The following is an 18,279-nucleotide window of genomic DNA, read 5'->3' as shown; positions in this document are numbered from 1 at the left end:
TGTCACCTTCATGTTTTAAATATATATTCATCAAATCAGACTTCCACTTGGCGTTTTTACAATTTGTATGTAATTAGAAATCAACTTCTGCAGAAAATATAAAGTTTTAAGTGGCTGAGAATATAATGTGTTAGACTTATTAGTATGTTAAAATGATACATAATTCTTCCTTTACAGCTCAAAACCCAATGTAAAACTAAGTATTAACTTTGTCCAGTAGAGAAATATAAAATGCTTACAAACACAGTATGGAGTAATTACTGCCATATGTAAACTGAAATGTACTTGACCTTTTTTTTTTCCCCAAACATGCCTCATCTTCAAGCTCCTTTTTCACACTGATAATCGTTTCGCAGAAATAAGATGACCAGCACTAACTCAGACAATAAACAAATGACAGTAAGCACATATTAGTAAAGATATTTTGGTGGAAAACAAAGTATTAAACAACATCCACTTACTAATAGGTTACCAAGTTTTTCAATGTTTACATGAGTTGTTACACTAGTAAAAATGTTATTTTAAAATATGTTCATAATACATGCATTAGGCTAAGAGAAGGCTCTTTTAAAATTTTTTTCAAGAAAAAATTACAAGAGAAAATGTCCAAGTGAGAGGATAAAGACTTACGATTCATTATTTTTTGACCTAATAAGAATATAAGAATCTACAAAACCCAAATTAAATGCAACTCTTCAATTTATTCAAGCTGTCAAGTCAAAAAAAAAAAATTTTGTCATTCCTGGCACAGATCCAATTCGCTGTTCAGAGACATGTTCTTGGATTAGTCCACTATCTCACAAGCTTTATTTTTTAGAAGAATAGAATTTGTTTTGGCACTGTTAATTAGTGTAACTCAGAGATAAACAAATGATTCTCTCATCTAATTCCTGCTCAGTTTAAACTAGATTTTTTAAAAGACAATGGGGTAGAAGCAACACTGTAAGGAAGGACCTAAAAGCTTAGGTTCTAGAAACATGTTTTAAAACAAATCAGTGCTTCCCTCACTCTTGACATAACACTGAGAAATTTCAAATATAAATTGTAGAAACCAGTATATGAAATCTTAAGAAAAAATCTTACTAAAAATAATTATAAAAATGCTTTTAGAAATTGAAGATGTAAAATACAATTGACTTTAAATTAAAAAAAATCAAAACCAAACCAAACCCACACACACTTTACAGGGTTATTCCTTAAAAACCCTTATTACTTGATTTTTTTTCTGTCAATCTTTCGGTTGCACGTTGCATCATCTAGCGTCCATCTTGTGGCATTCCAAAGACATTCCGCTACCATTTTTGAAGCCCAGTATGTTTTTCCCTAGAGATACCAATACAGTTATTATGGTGTCAAGTTTTGTAAATTTTTTTAAAGGCCCATAAAATTCCATTTCCTAGGGGAGATAAGGTAATCCTTTTTAATAGGAAGGAATGAATAGATTTGTCATAAATTATTATTATACACTAGTCTAGACATTTCCATATCAATTCTTTAAAAATTAAATATAACACTGGGAGGAAACTATGATTTGAGATGTAGAGTCCCCTTTAGACTCTGAAAGTAAGTAAAGTTCCTCTGGAATTAAAGCTCAGGATTACCAGGTCAACCACACTTCCTGTGATGGGTAACCCCTCCCCCGTACCTGTGATGTGAAACAGTAAATACCTTTTACCATGGGAACCCAATGACTCATGGTCAGTGGGCCAAGGACTTAAGTTCAACAGAAACTGAAGACTTAATTTCTATCAGATGAGGTTCCACAGAAAGAAGTTACTACAGTGTCCATCAACCCATTTGTATAGAACAGCAGGTTTCTAAAAATGACCCATCTCTTAGTCTTAATGAATCTCCTTTTATTCAGGTGAGCCATACTTAAAAACAGGATTTAACCAAAAAAAACTCCAAAGTTCTCGCCCTTTACTTTTATTGAGAAGGCTGAGTGAACGTGATACGGCGCCGCCGCCTTTGGAAAGCCTTTAAATTCCATCTGTTAGGTTCCAACATATGAGGACCATTGTAGACAAACAATACGGTCATCTTTTCAGAATAAGGAAGATTTTGCAGGAGCTGTAAGTGTGAAAAGAAACGGTCCTATGATGCCATACATTAAGAAGCACAATTTGCCAACCTTACATGTGTCAAGTCAAATGTTATTTCTAATATTAATGAAACACTTAGGAAGGTGGCAATTCAACAGCTACACCCCGCCAGACCGTGATCCTTACTTGAATTACCACAGCTGACACCTGGCCTAAAGAATCCTCAACAGAGGCCTGGTCAGCATTCCCAGGCCAAATAAGATCCTACAACTGCCCAGGTTGACCCTGGAAGTATGTCCTTCAGAACTGTCCTAGGATCCATACTTGAACTCATTTATCCACAAATACTTCACAAGCACAACTTGAATGGTCTGTGAAAGATCGGAAGCCTGCAAAGTGTGTGCCAGAGGGGTGGGCTTATAGGCCAGGGTGTTTGGTAAATAAGAGTATTAACAGGTCTGGCTCTTCCAGAGAGAATCTGCTGGGCAAAGAAGACAGATGATAATATTCAATAAAAATGCACACTGAAGATGGGCACTCCAATGAAATTTTTCATGGCTACTTAGTTTAAAGAGAAAATCCGGTAGTATTAATAAACACATCTTTGAGTATATTGGTCTTACAAATTAGCCACAGCATAAGACGTAACAAAAGAACATTTCCTGCTGTAATGGTTCTAGCTCTAGAATGGAAAATTCTTTGTAAGGATAATTCTGTTTTTATCCAAGTTAATCTGAGGAGAGGGGAGGTCAGGGTAACTTAAAATTTCCCCTGCGCCTGGGCAGTGGGACCAGATGGTCTTTTTGGGGAAATGAGGAGCGCCAGAATTTGAGGGTTCGTATTCTCCTGCCTCTTTTAAAAAGTACTAAAAGAGGAACTTCTCTAGATGAAGAGTAAGTGCCAAAAGCAGGGAGGAAATCTTGGTTCTAGAACATAATTCTATGCCTCTTACATTCTTCTTCCAATAATAAGGTTTCTGATGAAGTATGTCACTGGAACTTGTCCCCTTTATATAAGTATTACTGTAATCTTTTTTGGGAGTGTTTCTGCTCATACTGATGTATCGGGCCATACTCTGTGATGAGGCCACAGGGGACTTCTGAGTACATGAGTGCTTTTAGATGACTTACTACCTACCTTTGGTGTAATAAAGAAGTACTGAGATGTATTTTCTTTACAAGCAGTATTTACAACCATTTCAAACACTCTCCGTTCATTGATCGGGTCCATTCCCTAAACAATGACAGTAACAATGATTACATTTAAATCGATTATAAGCTACAATAAAGCCCAAGTAAAAGAATAAGCACCACACCTGATTGATTTCATCCACGACTCTAAATGGACATCGATTAAGCTCCTGAAGCGCCATCAAGTACAACATGGTGGAAACACTTCTTTCCCCGCCGCTCTGATGGTGTGGGGTCAGCTCGTGCAGCTGTGTACTGCTGCGGAACTTGACTCGAATGCGAATTCCGTATTTATCATAGTCTTCCTGTAGAACATTAAAACGTTGCTGACAGGTTACCGCTTTCTCCGGCAATTTCATACTACTATTTGAAAATAGACTGAATAAATCCATCAGAAGAGTAAAAAACTTTAGTGATAAAAGTTTTATCTGAATAGATCCTTGAAGATCCCTAAAGGCTTTGAGATAGCAACTAGTTCTTTGATACTTTATTGTTTGAGTTTAATTGTAAGAAAGAGTTGATTAAAGTACCTGCTTTACAGAGTAATGGACAGGATGAAACAGGAGAACAAAACTTAGAAGGGCTTTGGCACAGTGCCTGGCACGTGGGCAGTATATCATAAATGACATTTGTTACTACCTGTAACAAGCCCAAAGACTGTAGGTGACATCACTGTGGCAGAATCTACCATCTTACCAGGACTGAAAAGTGAAATGATGTTGGCTACCCTTATGTCTCGCATCAAGCAGGTGAAGGAGTCACGGGGCAAAGTTCCTAAAGCACTACCTTGCTTTCTATCTACGTACGTAACATACATGCGAAGTTGCATACAAGCTAAAGTACAAAGATGCTGAGCTGTGAAGGAAAAGGATCTTTTATTGTCTCCATTTCTGTCCTAAGAAAAAACTTACTAGGGCAATTTTTCAACATTCACAAAATTAGAGAGAACACTAAAATAAGCTCAGTATATTACCAACTAGTTTCAACTATGATCAACACAGGACCAATCCTGTTTCATCTCTAACTCTATCCTCTCCTCTTTTTCAATGACTTTAAAGCAAATCCCAGGTTCATCACTTTACACATTTCTGAATGGAAATGATTTTACCTACCATTTGGCAGTGCATTAACTTACAGCTCAAGGAATTTTAGTATCAAATTTCCAAATATTTTCATTCCTGTGTACCCTTAAAAAAGGAAACCACTGATACTATGCTGTGTTTCAGTTGTTTGCCAATGTCTTCAGGACTCTTCTAACATGGACAGTGGTAGATTTATAAAGCAAATCATTCATAGCTGAATAACCATTACCTATCTGGATATAAAGAGTTTTAGTGAGGCTTGTCTCAAATGTCACCAAAAAAAAAAAAAAAGTGACCCTGATGGGACTCCCATAGGTGTTTTCCTTCCTCTGAACAATTTTTTAGTAAGTGAAGTTTTCACAGGTAGAACTCTAGAATAAACAATTTACACATACTTTTAGCATCTAATTAAAATTACTTGCCAGGAAACATTTGATTCAAATGCAATATTACCTCATTTTCTGTATGTAGATCAACTTCACCAGCACACTGCATAGAACTGAAAAAATTGCTGAATTTTTCATTAATTTTTTCTACGAGCTCTTTTAAAGGATTAAGCCACCTTTCTTTTACCTGCAAATAAATTCAATATAAAAGCACAATTTAAAAGAAGTATTATTATATTCATAGAAAACTGTCCATAAAACGAATTCAGTATCAGTATCAATCTAGTCATGAGAACAGACACTGCATTTGTTCCTAGAAGCATGTCATTTCAGTTTGCATTATTCTACATCCCCATATGATAAACGATGAGCACGTGACAGAAAAAAAAGTTAAAGGTTAAATAATTACCTGTGAAATGTTTTCCCTGTATTTATCCAGTTCAACTTTCTTTATCTTTAGTTCCTCAGTTAATTGCTCTATTTCTTCTTCTCTTTTTGTGTATTCTTCAACCACCTGGCAGGAAATAATTATTTAAGACAAATCCACCAAAGGAGAACATCACGGGAAATTTTGCATCAATTAAAACACTAACAGAAAATGCCAATTGTGTTGCATTGTTTGTATGCAATTAATTTATGTTCTTCTACTGAACGTGTTTTTTATCCTTGAAAAAATAGACACTGCAGTATTTCAGGTTAGCCCAATGATTCTTTTTATAAAGGAAAGGCACAGAACAGTGTGTTCCTTAGGAAGAGTCTATTTAAAATTCTAATAGATTCAGAATCTGGCATTTAAAGCACATTGTTCCTGCTGTCTAGCTTGTTATTACCAAGAGCTCTAGTACAGAGTGGGAGGCGGGTACTGGAGAGAAGCGTGTGCGCGTGCGCGGTGTGCGTGGGGAGGGGGTGGCGGGGCCTGAGGTCGGCGACAGGGAAGGAAGCATACTGTCGGGTTCAGTCCTGTGAAGCAAGAAGCTCTTGATCTTTCTTCAGTTAACAAAGCATCAATTTCATCCAATGTGTTTGGAAGATCCTGGAAAGCCTAAAGGAGAAAAAAATGGTCTGTAATTACAAATAGTCCAGCAAAAGCAGTTTAATTTGAACAGTTAAATATTCTGCTGAGTATCTATGTGTTCAACAGCATGCTAGCATACAAGGAGTCAAAGGAATTAAACAGGGTTGTTTGCCTTCCAAAAGCTTACGCTTAGTTAACACGGAGAACATCTTAAGGCTGAGTATTGGTGCTGAGTATTAAAGTAAGTAGTTCTATCCTACAAGGACATGGGGTTGACAGGAAATACCAGTTCATGCCAGAGGAGCTACAGGGAGTTAAGAGAAGTGAGAGGCCCCGCTTTCCCAGAAGTCTCTGGGCCTTCAAGCAAGGAGCTACGGAAAAGCAGGACAGAGGGGAAAGAGGAGCTTGGAAAAAAGAAAGCGCGGCATACCATGGGGGGTGAGGAGTTGTGTCCATTTGGAATGGTGGGTACTTGCTGAATTGGTAGAATGGGTCCAGAATATGTGGGGCATTGAAAGAGAGCAAGAAGTTAGAACTTTATACTGTACTTATGAAGAATGACAAAAGCATCTTAAGAACCCAATTACTCTGATGGCAGAATTTGGCTGTAGCACAGCTGACCTTCGAACGACACAGGGTGAGGGGGACTGACCCCTGCTGTGTAGCCAAAAATACATGTGTAACTTTTGACTCCCCCAAAACATGGCTACCAAGAGCCTGCTGCGGACTGGAAGCCTTCCCGAGAACGTCAGCAGCGAGGTGACACGTATTTTGTAATGCTACGTATTTTATATACTGTACTCTTACGGTAAGCTAGAGAGAAGGCAATGTTATCATGGAAAACATAAAAGAAAATACATGTATAGGACTGTATTGAAAAAGAAATTCACATACACGTGGCCCCGTGTGGTTCGAGGGTCAACTGTACTGCCTTCTGAGTCCAGACCACAGAGACCAGTCAGACGCTTTCTCATCTGGGAGGAAAGCGGTACATTGGTTTGCCAGCACAACCTGCAAAGCTCATACGGTACGAGCTACAGAATCAGTCTTGACACCCTGACAAAGATCCTGAAATATGACATGAATCTAGTATTTTAATCTTACGTCTTTTATCTGTTCAGAAAGCAGTTTAACTTGTACAGGCTTTCAGACAGTAAGTGGCTTGTCCGCTGAGCTCTCCCCCGGGGCTGAGCACGTGCTCAGCATCCTCACTGGACTCCCGAATGGGCATCTGCCGTTGTAGATGGTCAAAGAGAAATCTTCTTGTCCCCCACCCTCCCCACCACTTGGAGCAAATCTACTTCTCCTTCAACCTTCTTCGTCTCAGTCAATGGCAGAACACAGGGGTTGGTTCTCTCTCTCACCCTTGCCCTCACATCCGTTAGCCAGCCCTGCTGACTGTCCTGAAAAGATCCCCATATCGGTAAACTTGCCTCTCCAGGGCTCCCACCCTGATCCATGCCCCTCTTCTCTCTGGCCTGGTCCAAAGCCATCATCTTCTCAGCAGTCTCCTTGCTTTCAGTCTTGTGTCCCTACTGGATTCTCCACCTGGCAGTCAGAGTGTTCCACTACATGCTCCGGTCAGTCCCATCACTCCTCTTGACAATCTTCCAGCGGGTTCCGTCTCCACATCCAGCCCGCACTCCTTCCACGAGACCCTCCGTGCTCTGACTTCCACTGTGCTTCGTGCCTGGATGATCTTGTTTGAGCCGGACTGAGACTCATGTGAAATATGCCACATGTACTTCTGCCTCGGGGGCTTTGTATGGAGCTGTTTGCTCTGCCTGGACGACTCTTCCCTCAAACTCTCACTTGGCTAATTTCTTCTCTCCATTCAGGAATCCTCTATAATAGTATCTTCTCGAAGGAGGCTTCCCTGACATGATCCTCTTACTTAGCTTTATTTTTCTTCTTAGCACCTCTTGATAGCCGACATTTGTCTCTCTGCTTTTTAATTCGTTCATCTGCCCCACCCTCCAGACTAGAATATAAACTTCAGTAGAGAAATATCGGTCTTGTTCAATGCCTGATCGATCAGTAACATTCATAATACATGAATTATCTTCTAATATGTTTCTTTCAAGAACCATATAACTTATCAAGGGTAGAATCATACTACTCTCCGAAAAGAAAAAAAATAGTACAGATATTGTACTTTTACTTATTTTATGATAATTCCATGTAATCTGGAGAAGTGCTAATATATTTTTAGAAACAACAGCCACTCAATTTCTTATATATGTTCCTACTAAATCCCTACTATGTACCTAAATAGAACCCCTCTCTAGGGTGTCTGTGTCTGATGTAACAGAGTGAAGTCTTTGAGGATTTGAAAATTATAATCCAAACTTTTTTTTCCAGACATATCATTAGCTATTGAAAGAGAGTAGACATTAACTACTGAAATAGGGAAATAGACATTTCATTATTTATTGAAATTAAGATAAAATACTTTATCTCAAAATTCATTTTCTATTTTCTTCTTTTATTTTGACATTATTCTGAGAGTGGGTATGTTAGGCAAGGTATGATCCCTACTTGTCAGATAACACTCAGGGTCACAGGGCCACAAAATTAATGGCGGAACGTGGAATACAAAGCAGAATCTCCTTTTACTAACTGAACACTATGTCAGCACAGAAAATAGAAAGGAAAGAAGGAAAGCCTCTTTTCTCCTTTTCTTGCCAACAGATGTTAGCCCTAAAGATTCAGGTCTCACTGAGCCTTAATAAACACCCTCATTTCCAGAAAAACATCTTCATTTTACCTTTTTCTAAAACCTATCACTTCTATTTACCATTTCTTATATACCAATTACCAGTGCTAGGTTTCCATAAAAAACTACACCCTATCTCCTGACCCTACCTCTTAAAGGTAGCCTGGGGGAAAAAGCGTTTTATTGGAAGAATGGATATTCTGGAACTGGTAACTGTGTAAGGGGCTGCCCGTGCTTTAATAACTTTAGGACTAAGCCAAGACTGATGGATGTCCAAGTTTGAATATAGTAAAGAAAATCCATTAAGCACAATTACTTTACATACATACTCAGTTTAAAAATGGGGGGACTATCCTGTATTTCTGGCAGCACTTTGTTTCTCATGGCCCGTTACAATGCCTAACACACCTGAAGCTGACCAAGAACGTAGGCAGCATGTGACCTTGCAGCCTTATACACTTGTTATACTTACTGTCTGGTATTCTTGAGGAACCGTCTGCTCTGCACCCAGGTTACATACTTGCCTAGCTCTCTTCATCAGCTCCTTACATTTCTGCAATAATCTCTGTCGACTTTCATCCAGCTCAATGAAGTGTTGCTATTGCAAGATAAAGAATTTTTGACAATTTGTAGGTTACCATTTTGTCAGAGGACTACTTTATCAAAAGACACATTACAGGTGAACTTTGGGAACACTGTGGATTCAGTCCCAGAGCACCTCAATAAAGTGACCATCACAACAAAGCAAGTCAGATCAATGTCTTAGTTTCCTACTGTGTAAAAGCTACGTTTATTATACTGTAGTCTAATAAGTGTGCGATGGCAGTATGTCTAAAAAATGCTAATTACCACCATGTGAGCTTTCAGCAAAGCCACTCACTCATCACAGGTCACCATAACAGATTTAACGAAATACTATATCCTATCTTGAGGGTAGAGAAGTGAAGAGCAGTAGAACGAGGTAGGCCTGTATATCAACGACTGAATTTCAAGAAGCAAATCATCTAAAAGCCATACCTCAAAAATCATGACAAATACTAAATTTGAACTTAAACTTTAAAATACATCAGCATTCCATATGACATTAATCCTTAAGGGCTCTGAAATTTATCTCTTTTTAAAGATTTATTTACTTATTTGACAGAGAGAGAGAGAATGCACACACACAGAGGGAGAGGGAGAAGCAGACTCCCCACTGAGCAAGGAGGCTTACATGGGGCTCGATCCCAGGACCCTGGGATCGTGACCTGAGCCGAAGGCCAAATGCTTAACCGACTGAGCCACCCAGGCGCCCCTTGAGCTCTGAAATTTAAATCTGCTTTGTTCTGAAACAGTTTAACTTAGCTATATATAATTAATACAATTTGAAATACACAATACATAGGCTTCCTATCTGAAAACTCAGCACTTGAATGTAAAGAGAACCTTTAAATAGTGTTTGGTGGTTGTCCAAGGATCTTCCATATAGTTATCATTTATTCATGGACCCATTCATTCCTTCACCAGATAATTACTGAGAATCCATTAAATGTCAGTATTTTATTATGCACTGAACATAGAAAGGTGAAAAAGGAGAAAGACACAGAAAATTTAATTATTATTAAAGAAACAGCTCTACTATTTATTGAAAGCTTATGTGCTGTGTGCTTCACACACGATTCCCTTATTTCTCACAATACTGTACAGTGATATTATTCCCCATTTTGCACATTAAAAAAAGAATTAAAGCATCTCGTCCAAGCTCACACACTTAGTTGCAGGCTGTCAGGATTCACATCCACACCTGCTTCTAGAACTCCTGCTCTTTTCATTACAGCACCATGCCCCTCGGAGAGGGCTGGACAGAGGACAGCAAAGCCAGTTGGGGGGGGGGGGGGACAGGAAGGAAGGCCAGAGTGGTCACAGAAGCTCTGACAGGGGAATGGTCTTCACCAACAAGTAAGCAATGACTAGAGGAGAAGCAGAATGTGTTCCCTGGATAGCTGATTACAAGCCCCCCCAAATCACAATTCTTGCTGAGTTTTTTTCTGCTCAGGGTGGGGAGGGTAGGTAAGGAGCAGAAAGAAAGGGAGCAAACCATAATCTAAGATAATGCTGTAAAGTCAGACTAGTGAAAAAAGGCTTTATTAATAATTCTGCTTAGAGTCTAGCCTTTAACAGTTAATGGACAACAGAAACTTTTTATCTGTGGGAGACCTAAGGGGGAGAAAAAAGGCAAATTTACAAACTATGCCCCACCAACATCTCAGAAAGGACTACTCTGTGGGTACATATTCTGAAAGAATAGTATCATCTTTTCCCGGAAATTCTGAGAAAGCTCATTGGTCCTGAAAGGTGCATATTGACATTGAACAAGGAAAAGCTTCTCTAAGAGGGCCCTCTAGTGGAACAAATCGGAATTGTTTACAGAATTTCTTAACTAAATATAAATAGCATGTTACACCTAAAATTAACACCATTAAGTATTCTATTTAACAATTAGTCAAATGAAAACAATTTTCTGTATGAAAGGAATGTGAGCTCTAAGTAGCATGAACTTTTACTAAAACACTAGTTGTAAATAAAAACATTACTTCCTCAATTTTCCTTTAATACAAATATAAGCCTCAAAATTTCATGCCAATTTAATGGATTTCAAATTCAAACGTTAAGTATAAGTTTTAGTACATACCATACAGAATATATATTTTAGAAATATGAAAAGTAATCTTTTAATATCAACTTGAAATTTTAATGTCAAATCTGAAACGTAAAAAGGTAAGCGTCTTGACTTTTTACTATACAAGATTACGAATTCTGATCGTAAGCAATTAAGTAATGGCAATAATACTGTTTACTTGTTACGTGACCCCACCTCTCCCCAAATCTATCTCCCTTAAATAAACAAAAGTCTCCTGAATTTGTGTTGCAGGATAGAAGTAAGCAGGTAGCCAGAGAAGAGAACATTAGATGAAAGCAAGGAACTTCTAAATTCAGTGGGAGGATAAACACATTAAACAATTTCTAATTCTTGTAACTAATATTCTGATGCAAACCTATACTTTTTAAGGAAACCCTGTTTTCACGCTAGGCAGTGCACTAAGCACCTTGATATATATTAAATGGAATTATCACAATACCCCTGCAGGGCAGATAGGTATTTTATTTAATACCTCTGACTGAAGATAAATAAGAGACATGGAGTGGGGTTCGGAAAGCAGTGCACGGCTTAAAAAAAAGAACAAAAAAACCAAAACCTCAACCAACTAACAGGTCTCTCTCTTTGTATCCACCTTCATATGTAGACTTACATGCAGTCAGCTTACTAACTTGTCCTAAAGATACTCCAGACACAATTCACAAAGCAACACTCACAACCACACCTGCCTTTCTCTGAGGACATCTTATAGTCCTGGAACCCTGTCACCCTCTTGGCCTTCCAACAGTCTGAAGACGTATCAAACCCCGTGGTGGTCAGTCATCCCTGAAGTTCCCTCATGGATACGACCCCTACTGAAACATGTCAAACTTGTTTTCACGGTCAGTGTCAAGGACAAAATGGGAAGTGGCAGTAATGGTTCCTTAGTGCAACAAGCCATGTGGGAAGAGTAGGAAAAAACAAAACAAAACAGTATTTTCTCCTTGTTTCAAATGGCATAGGACAGCCAGAGGAATAGTAAGAGCACCTGTGGGTAAAGGACAGCAAACAGAAGAAAAAAGAGTCAAAGAGAAAGTGAACAATGACAGACGTAGTCTATATATTCTTTCACTCAATATTCACTATTTCAAAAGCGTGGTGAGGGACTGTGGTCAGCAACCAACACCGATTGAGGACACAGTGCCGGAAATAAAAGAACCTTCCAAAAGGGATGTAGAAAATAATTTTCACATCAACTCGTGAAAAAGAGAAACAGAATGGTGCAAAACACTGCCGAGGAAATGCACAATACAGTCGGGTGGCATCAGGTAAGAGCAGGAGGGGAAAACCTGTCCAGGGCCATGCGCCCACGGGTCTGTGTGTGGTCAAGAGGCTGCGAACGGAGCGGCTATTTCCAGGTACCAAATCTAAAGGGACAAGCAGCTAACCAGAGATTATTTCTCTAGACAGTGTAAGGTGGCTGTCCTTATAAAAAAATGAGTGACTCAAAAACCAAAAACAAACCCTCCTCCCCAGAAGCTTTGCTACTCTCTAGAGTAGTCCACTCTGCTCAGAATCTTACTATTCCTGCGGCTCCTCACAAAATGGATCACAGGAGAAAAACTGTGCGCTGACACCAAATCTTAGCACATCCCTGTGAACAAAGGCTGCTGAAGAGCAGCTCCATGTGGAGAGTGGGCTGAAGTTGGGAGAAGATTTACCCCAAAGCCATCATGATTTCATGATACTTCTGTAAACATGACACCAACCTCTAGTTTTCTTAAGCTCATTCATGCTTAATTCAAAAATAAAACTTCATGCACAAGGATCCAATACTGCACTGTGTGCCTGGACTCACTCCATACAGTCCTGGCGCGACGGGTCAGTTTCTGAACTGTCGCCGCCTGTACTGAGCAGCCAGGCCCACAGGCTCGCTCCGTGACAGAACTGCAGCCCGGGCTCCAGGATTACCCACCAACAGAACACACGAGGGGCGGAGGCCTTCGCTCACACGCCACGGCCCCTCCCCCCCCACTTGGGTACTACCTTTGGTTTCTTTTGGCTGGACCCCTTCACCATGTTCAGAATGACAGTAAGTGCTCCTGTTCCTCTTCTTTTTTCTGTTTTGGACGGGAGGGCTGAGGGAAGGACTTTCCCATCTTCCGAGCCTCTGGCTTTTGCTCTAAGTGCAGTCACCAACCCTAGCATATCAAACCTGACCTTCAGCTCCTTCTGGCGAGGCATGTCTGTGCTTGCCCACTACTCTAAGATGCTTATCAGCCGGCAAAATCACGTTTCTTCCAATTTTTCCTAGCCATACACTTTTTCAGGAAGCCGAGTTTGAAGAGGCTGACTTCAGAATAATGTTCCCACTCCTCTGAGCGGTCCTCAATTTCCTAACACCTATCAGGGCTGTTTCCACTAAAAGATACTACCACAGTTCACTATTAAGCAACAGGAATGTTTCTGAAAAGTTAGGTCTAACGCACAGACCCTGCCAGAGCGTAGATGACTCTGGGAAGGGAGAAGAATGGATGACCAAGGCACAAGGGGATTTCACATACAGGACAAGCTTTAAAAATCTGCAGCAAACATGGCAAAGTGTTACATTTGTTAGGAGGAAGGGACATAAGGAAGTTCTATTACTCCTCCTACTCTGGTGTATCTTTAAAATTTCATACTTGGAAATATTGGAAAAAAGACTTTAGTGAAACAAATGATAAGCTAAGTTTTTAAACATGTTTTCAGCTTTGAAGTGTAACTGGTGAATAAGCTGCATGTCAAGTACACAAATTGGTAGGTTCTGATGAACCCATACAACAGTGAAACCATCACCCCCAATGTAACAAACCTATCCCTTTCAACACTTCGTACCCCTCCGTAATCTACCCCACTGTATCCCCCCCACCCCCGCCCCAGGCAACCACTGATTGATTTTTGTCACAGGGCATTCTACATTCTGTAGAATTTCATATAAATGGAATCAGATTTTTTTGGTCTGGCTTCTTGCACCCAGCATAATTAGGATCCCTCATGTTATGTGTCTCAGTAATTCATTCCTTTTTACGGCCGAGTAATGCCCTGTTGTGTGGATATCCCGGAATTTGTGTCTTCACCGCTGCTGGACATTTGTTTCCAGTTTTAAACTATGACGTACCAGTCTTTCATGGACATATACCTTCCCTTCTTTCGGGTAAATACAAGGAGAGGAATGGCTGGATCCTATGGCAGCTATATGTTTAGCATTTAAGAATCTCTCCAGTGGTTTCCCAAAGTGGTTACGCACTTGAAATCCACCCGTACGGATGTGAGTTCCAGTCTCTACGTCCTCAGCAACACTTCCGTACAAAGTCCGTCATGCCAGCAGGTCTATGGTAAGTAGCTCATTATAATTCACACTTCCCTACTAAAGTTCAGCATCTTTTCATGTGCTTATCTGCTGTCTGTGTATTTCTTTAGTGAAGATCATGTTAAAGTCTTTTGCCCATTTTCTGACTGGGCTGTTTGTCATCTTTGTATTGATAGTTGTACAAGAGTTCATTTTAGAGTATCCTTCAGGGCCAGCAGACTTTTTCTATACAGGGCCAGTAGGTTAAGTATTTTAGGTGTCGAGGGCCCCATACAGAATGTCATGTATTTTTTTTTTAATCCTTTGAAAATGCAAATACTATCAGCTTGAAGGGACTTAATATAAGCAGATGTTAGGTTCGATATGGCCCCCAGTAACAGCCCTTCATCTTGACAGAAGTCCTTTGTCAGGTGTTATGTGTTGCAAACATATGCTCCCCGTCAGTTTGTAGCCTGCCTTTTCTTAACAGCACGTATTGAAAAGCAAGTTAATTTTGTTGAAGTAAAACTTCATGCTTTTTGTCTTCCAATTTTCCCAAAGCAAGATCACTAAGAATTTCTTCTCTCTCCTTCAAAAAGCTTTTAGCTTTAGTTCTTACATTTAAGTCTATGACCCATCTATATATGGCATAAGGTAAGGGTTGTGCTCATTTTTTGTACATGACTATTCAATTGTTCTAGCACTATCTGTTAGACTCTTCTTTCTCCATTGAATTGCCTCCGTTATCTATGCCAAAAAACAACTGACTATATACGTGTGAGTCTATTTCTGGTTTCCCTATTTAGTTCCACTGAGCCGTATACGTCTGTTTTTACACCACTACAATGATGGCTTCATTACTGCAGCTTTGTAATAAGCCTCAAAATTAGGAAGGTGAGTCATTGAACTTGGTCTTCTTCAAAGTTCTTCTAAGTCTACTGCATTTTCCAATAAGCTCGTCAATGTCTAATGGGAGAGGATTGGCATTTTAACAAATCCTGAACCTTTGATCCATGAACACAATCATTCTCTCCATTTACATAAGTCTTACTTTAATTTCAGCAAAATTTTGTAGTTTTTAGCATACAGGTCTTATAAATATATCCCTAAGCATTTCATACTTTTGATGCTATTGTACACAGTAGTTTTGTTTTTTTAAGTAGGCTCCACTCCCAGCGTGGAGCCAACACAGGGCTTCCACTCAAGACCCAAAGCTAAGGGGCGCCTGGAAGCGTCTGCCTTCAGCTCAGGTCATGATCCCGGGGTCCTGGGATTGAGCCCCGCGTCGGGCTCCCTGCTCAGCAGGAAGCCTGCCGCTTCTCCTCCTTGTGCACACATTCTCTCTCTCTCTCTCTCAAATAAATAAAATCTTAAAAACAAAACAAAACAAAACAAAAAACCCCCAGAAAACCCAAGCGAAGACCTGAGCTGAGATCAAGAGTCGGATGCTTAACCAACTGAGTCACCCAGGTACCCCACACAGTATTTTTAAACTTTGCTTTCCAATTGTTTGTTGCTAGTACAGGGAGCCACATCTGATTTTGAACTATATTGACTTGTATCCTGCAACCTTGCTAAATTCACTGATAGCACTGATTCGTTAAGATTTTCCACAGACGTATGTTTGTCTGCAATAGACAAGTTTTTGTTTTTTCCTTACTGCACTGGCTAGATCCTCCAGTGCAATGTGGAACAGAACTGATTAGTGAGCATTTTCCTTGTTTCCAATCATTAGGGGAAATCTTCCACTCCTTCATCAATAAGTATGATATGAGCTAATGGTTTTGGGTATTTTCCTTCTATTCCTAGATACACAAAGTTTTTATAAAAGGATGCTAGACTTTGGCAAGTATTTTCCCTGTATATACTAAGACGATCATGTGTTTTTTCTCTAGTTGTTCACATGATGGATTACACTGATGAATTTTCAAATGTTAGATCAATTTCTGTGATAAACTCACTTGGTTAGGATGTATTACTCTTCGATATACTGTTGGATTTCATTTGCTAACTTTTTTTTTAAGATTTTATTTTTAAATCTTTAAATTGACGTGGGGCTTGATCCCAGGACCCTGGGATCATGACCTGAGCTGAAGGCAGATGCTTAAGCAACTGAGCCATCCAGGTGCCCCTCATTTGCTAACTTTTTAAAAGAATTTTTGCATCTGTGGTTAATGAAAGGTACTGCTCTGTAGTCTTGTCTGGTTTTGATACTGGAGAATGCTAGCCTCACACAATGTGTCAAGAAGTATTCCCTCCCCACCCCCCCCACCCCTTTCACCTTTTGAAGACTCTAGGTAGAACTGCTATTAATTCTTCCTTTTCCTTGGAATTCACCAGTGAAGCCTCTGGGCTGGAATTTTCCTTGTGGGAAGGTTTTTAAATACAAATTTAATTTCTTTAGTAAATATAGGGCTATTCTAATTAGCTCTTCCTTCAGGGACTTTTGGGGCTTTTAAAGAGTCTGCCCATTTCTTCTAAACTGTCAAATTTACTGCCTGAAAGCTGTCCACCACTCTCCTAATACCCTTTGACCATCGTAAGATCTGTAGTGCTGTGCTCTATTTCCTCCTGGCTTCCTCTTCCCTGCACTGTGGCTTGGGACTCTCCTGGCAGTAAGCCGAGGCCACCACAGGGACCACCTTGCCCTGTTTTCCCCTCCCTCAAAAATCACTGTCCCGTGTTGCCTGTTAGCCAATGTCTGAAAACCACTGTTTCATATATTTTGTCCCATCTTTTAGAGAGCACGTATGGCCCCTATCATTTCATCATGGCCAAGGACAGAAGCCTTTTATTTTTTATTATGGAAAATTTCAAACATACATGAAAGTAGAGAGAACAGTATAGTAAACCTTCATATACCTATCATCCAGCTTCAACAATTCTAAACTCGAGACCAAGACAGTGTCATGTAGACTCTCCCTAGACTCCCTTCTTCCCCGGAGGATTTTGAAGAAATTCCAGACATTCTATTTTCTTCATAAATATTACAGCAATGTACTTCTGACTTAAAAAAAATCCATACCCACATTATCAAACCTAAAAATATTGTCAATGAATTCTAATATTATTGAGTCAGTATTCAAACTTTCATTTCTTAGATTTTTTTTTTTTTTTTACAATTGGTTTGTTCAAACTGGGATCTAAATTATGTCCAATCACTGTATTTGGTTAATATGTTTTTTAAGTTCTTTTTAACTTAATTAGGTTCTCTCTCTCCTTTTTTCCTTTTCTTAGATAATGGCACTATCCAGTAAAGTAGGCACAAGTCATACGTGGCCATTAAGCACTTAAAATGTGGCTAATATGACTGAGAAACTAAATTTTTAAATTAATTTAAAATTAAAATCCAATACTCCAGCTATTAGAATATGTTTAGTTAGAACAACTTGGATACATGAATTTACTTTTTCAACGGTAAGGTTTACAAAATCAAAATAGGATCAAATATTTCTGATGACAATTTATCATCTAAATTGAGATCTAATTATAATTCTGAAGCCTTGAAACTGGTAGTTTCAGAGCAGTGGTTCTGAAATGGGAGCAGTTTTGCCCCCCAGGGTCCATCTGGCAATGTCATCACGACATCACGAGTGGGGAGGGGTGTACTGCTGGCGTCTAGCAGGTGAAGGCCCGAGATGCCGTGTTTATAAACACTGTCCAATGCTCAGGACCGCCCCGCACGACAGAATCCCCCAGAACCCCCCAGTGTAAAACGGTGGCAGCGCCAAAGTCGACACAGCCTGTGCCAGAGGCTGAATCAGATTGAAATTTTTTCACAATTTCATGTTATGTCTTTCTGTGGGTATACATATAAATATCTGGTTATTTTGTGATGTTAGCTAATGTGATCCACTGATCAGCAGCTGCAAAGTGGTGGTATTCTATTACTCTAATCCCTTC

The 18,279-nt window shown here is 39.5% G+C and overlaps 1 protein-coding gene across 4 annotated transcripts in view; it reads right to left on the bottom strand.

Annotated features, from left to right (window-relative positions):
- Window positions 1–289: 289 nt before the first annotated feature.
- Window positions 290–18,279, bottom strand: part of SMC5 (structural maintenance of chromosomes 5) — a 95,458-nt gene continuing 77,468 nt past the window's right edge. For 3 of the 4 annotated variants that reach the window (XM_032427679.1, XM_032427681.1, XM_032427682.1), the window contains 8 exons: window positions 8,904–9,029; window positions 6,146–6,190; window positions 5,647–5,742; window positions 5,110–5,214; window positions 4,768–4,887; window positions 3,358–3,537; window positions 3,180–3,275; window positions 290–2,070 (listed from right to left, as the gene is read on the bottom strand). In XM_032427679.1, the coding sequence (XP_032283570.1) occupies window positions 1,927–2,070; window positions 3,180–3,275; window positions 3,358–3,537; window positions 4,768–4,887; window positions 5,110–5,214; window positions 5,647–5,742; window positions 6,146–6,190; window positions 8,904–9,029 (912 nt within the window). In that variant the 3' untranslated portion in view covers window positions 290–1,926. The remainder of the gene's footprint in view (window positions 2,071–3,179; window positions 3,276–3,357; window positions 3,538–4,767; window positions 4,888–5,109; window positions 5,215–5,646; window positions 5,743–6,145; window positions 6,191–8,903; window positions 9,030–18,279) is intronic. The other variant, XM_032427680.1, reaches the window with a different exon arrangement.

Source organism: Phoca vitulina, unplaced genomic scaffold, assembly GCF_004348235.1.
Source record: "Phoca vitulina isolate PV1807 unplaced genomic scaffold, GSC_HSeal_1.0 scaffold37, whole genome shotgun sequence".
Lineage (NCBI taxonomy): Eukaryota > Metazoa > Chordata > Mammalia > Carnivora > Phocidae > Phoca > Phoca vitulina.
The sequence above is the reverse complement of the archived record's forward strand: the minus strand, read 5'-3'. Positions and strand labels throughout refer to the sequence as shown.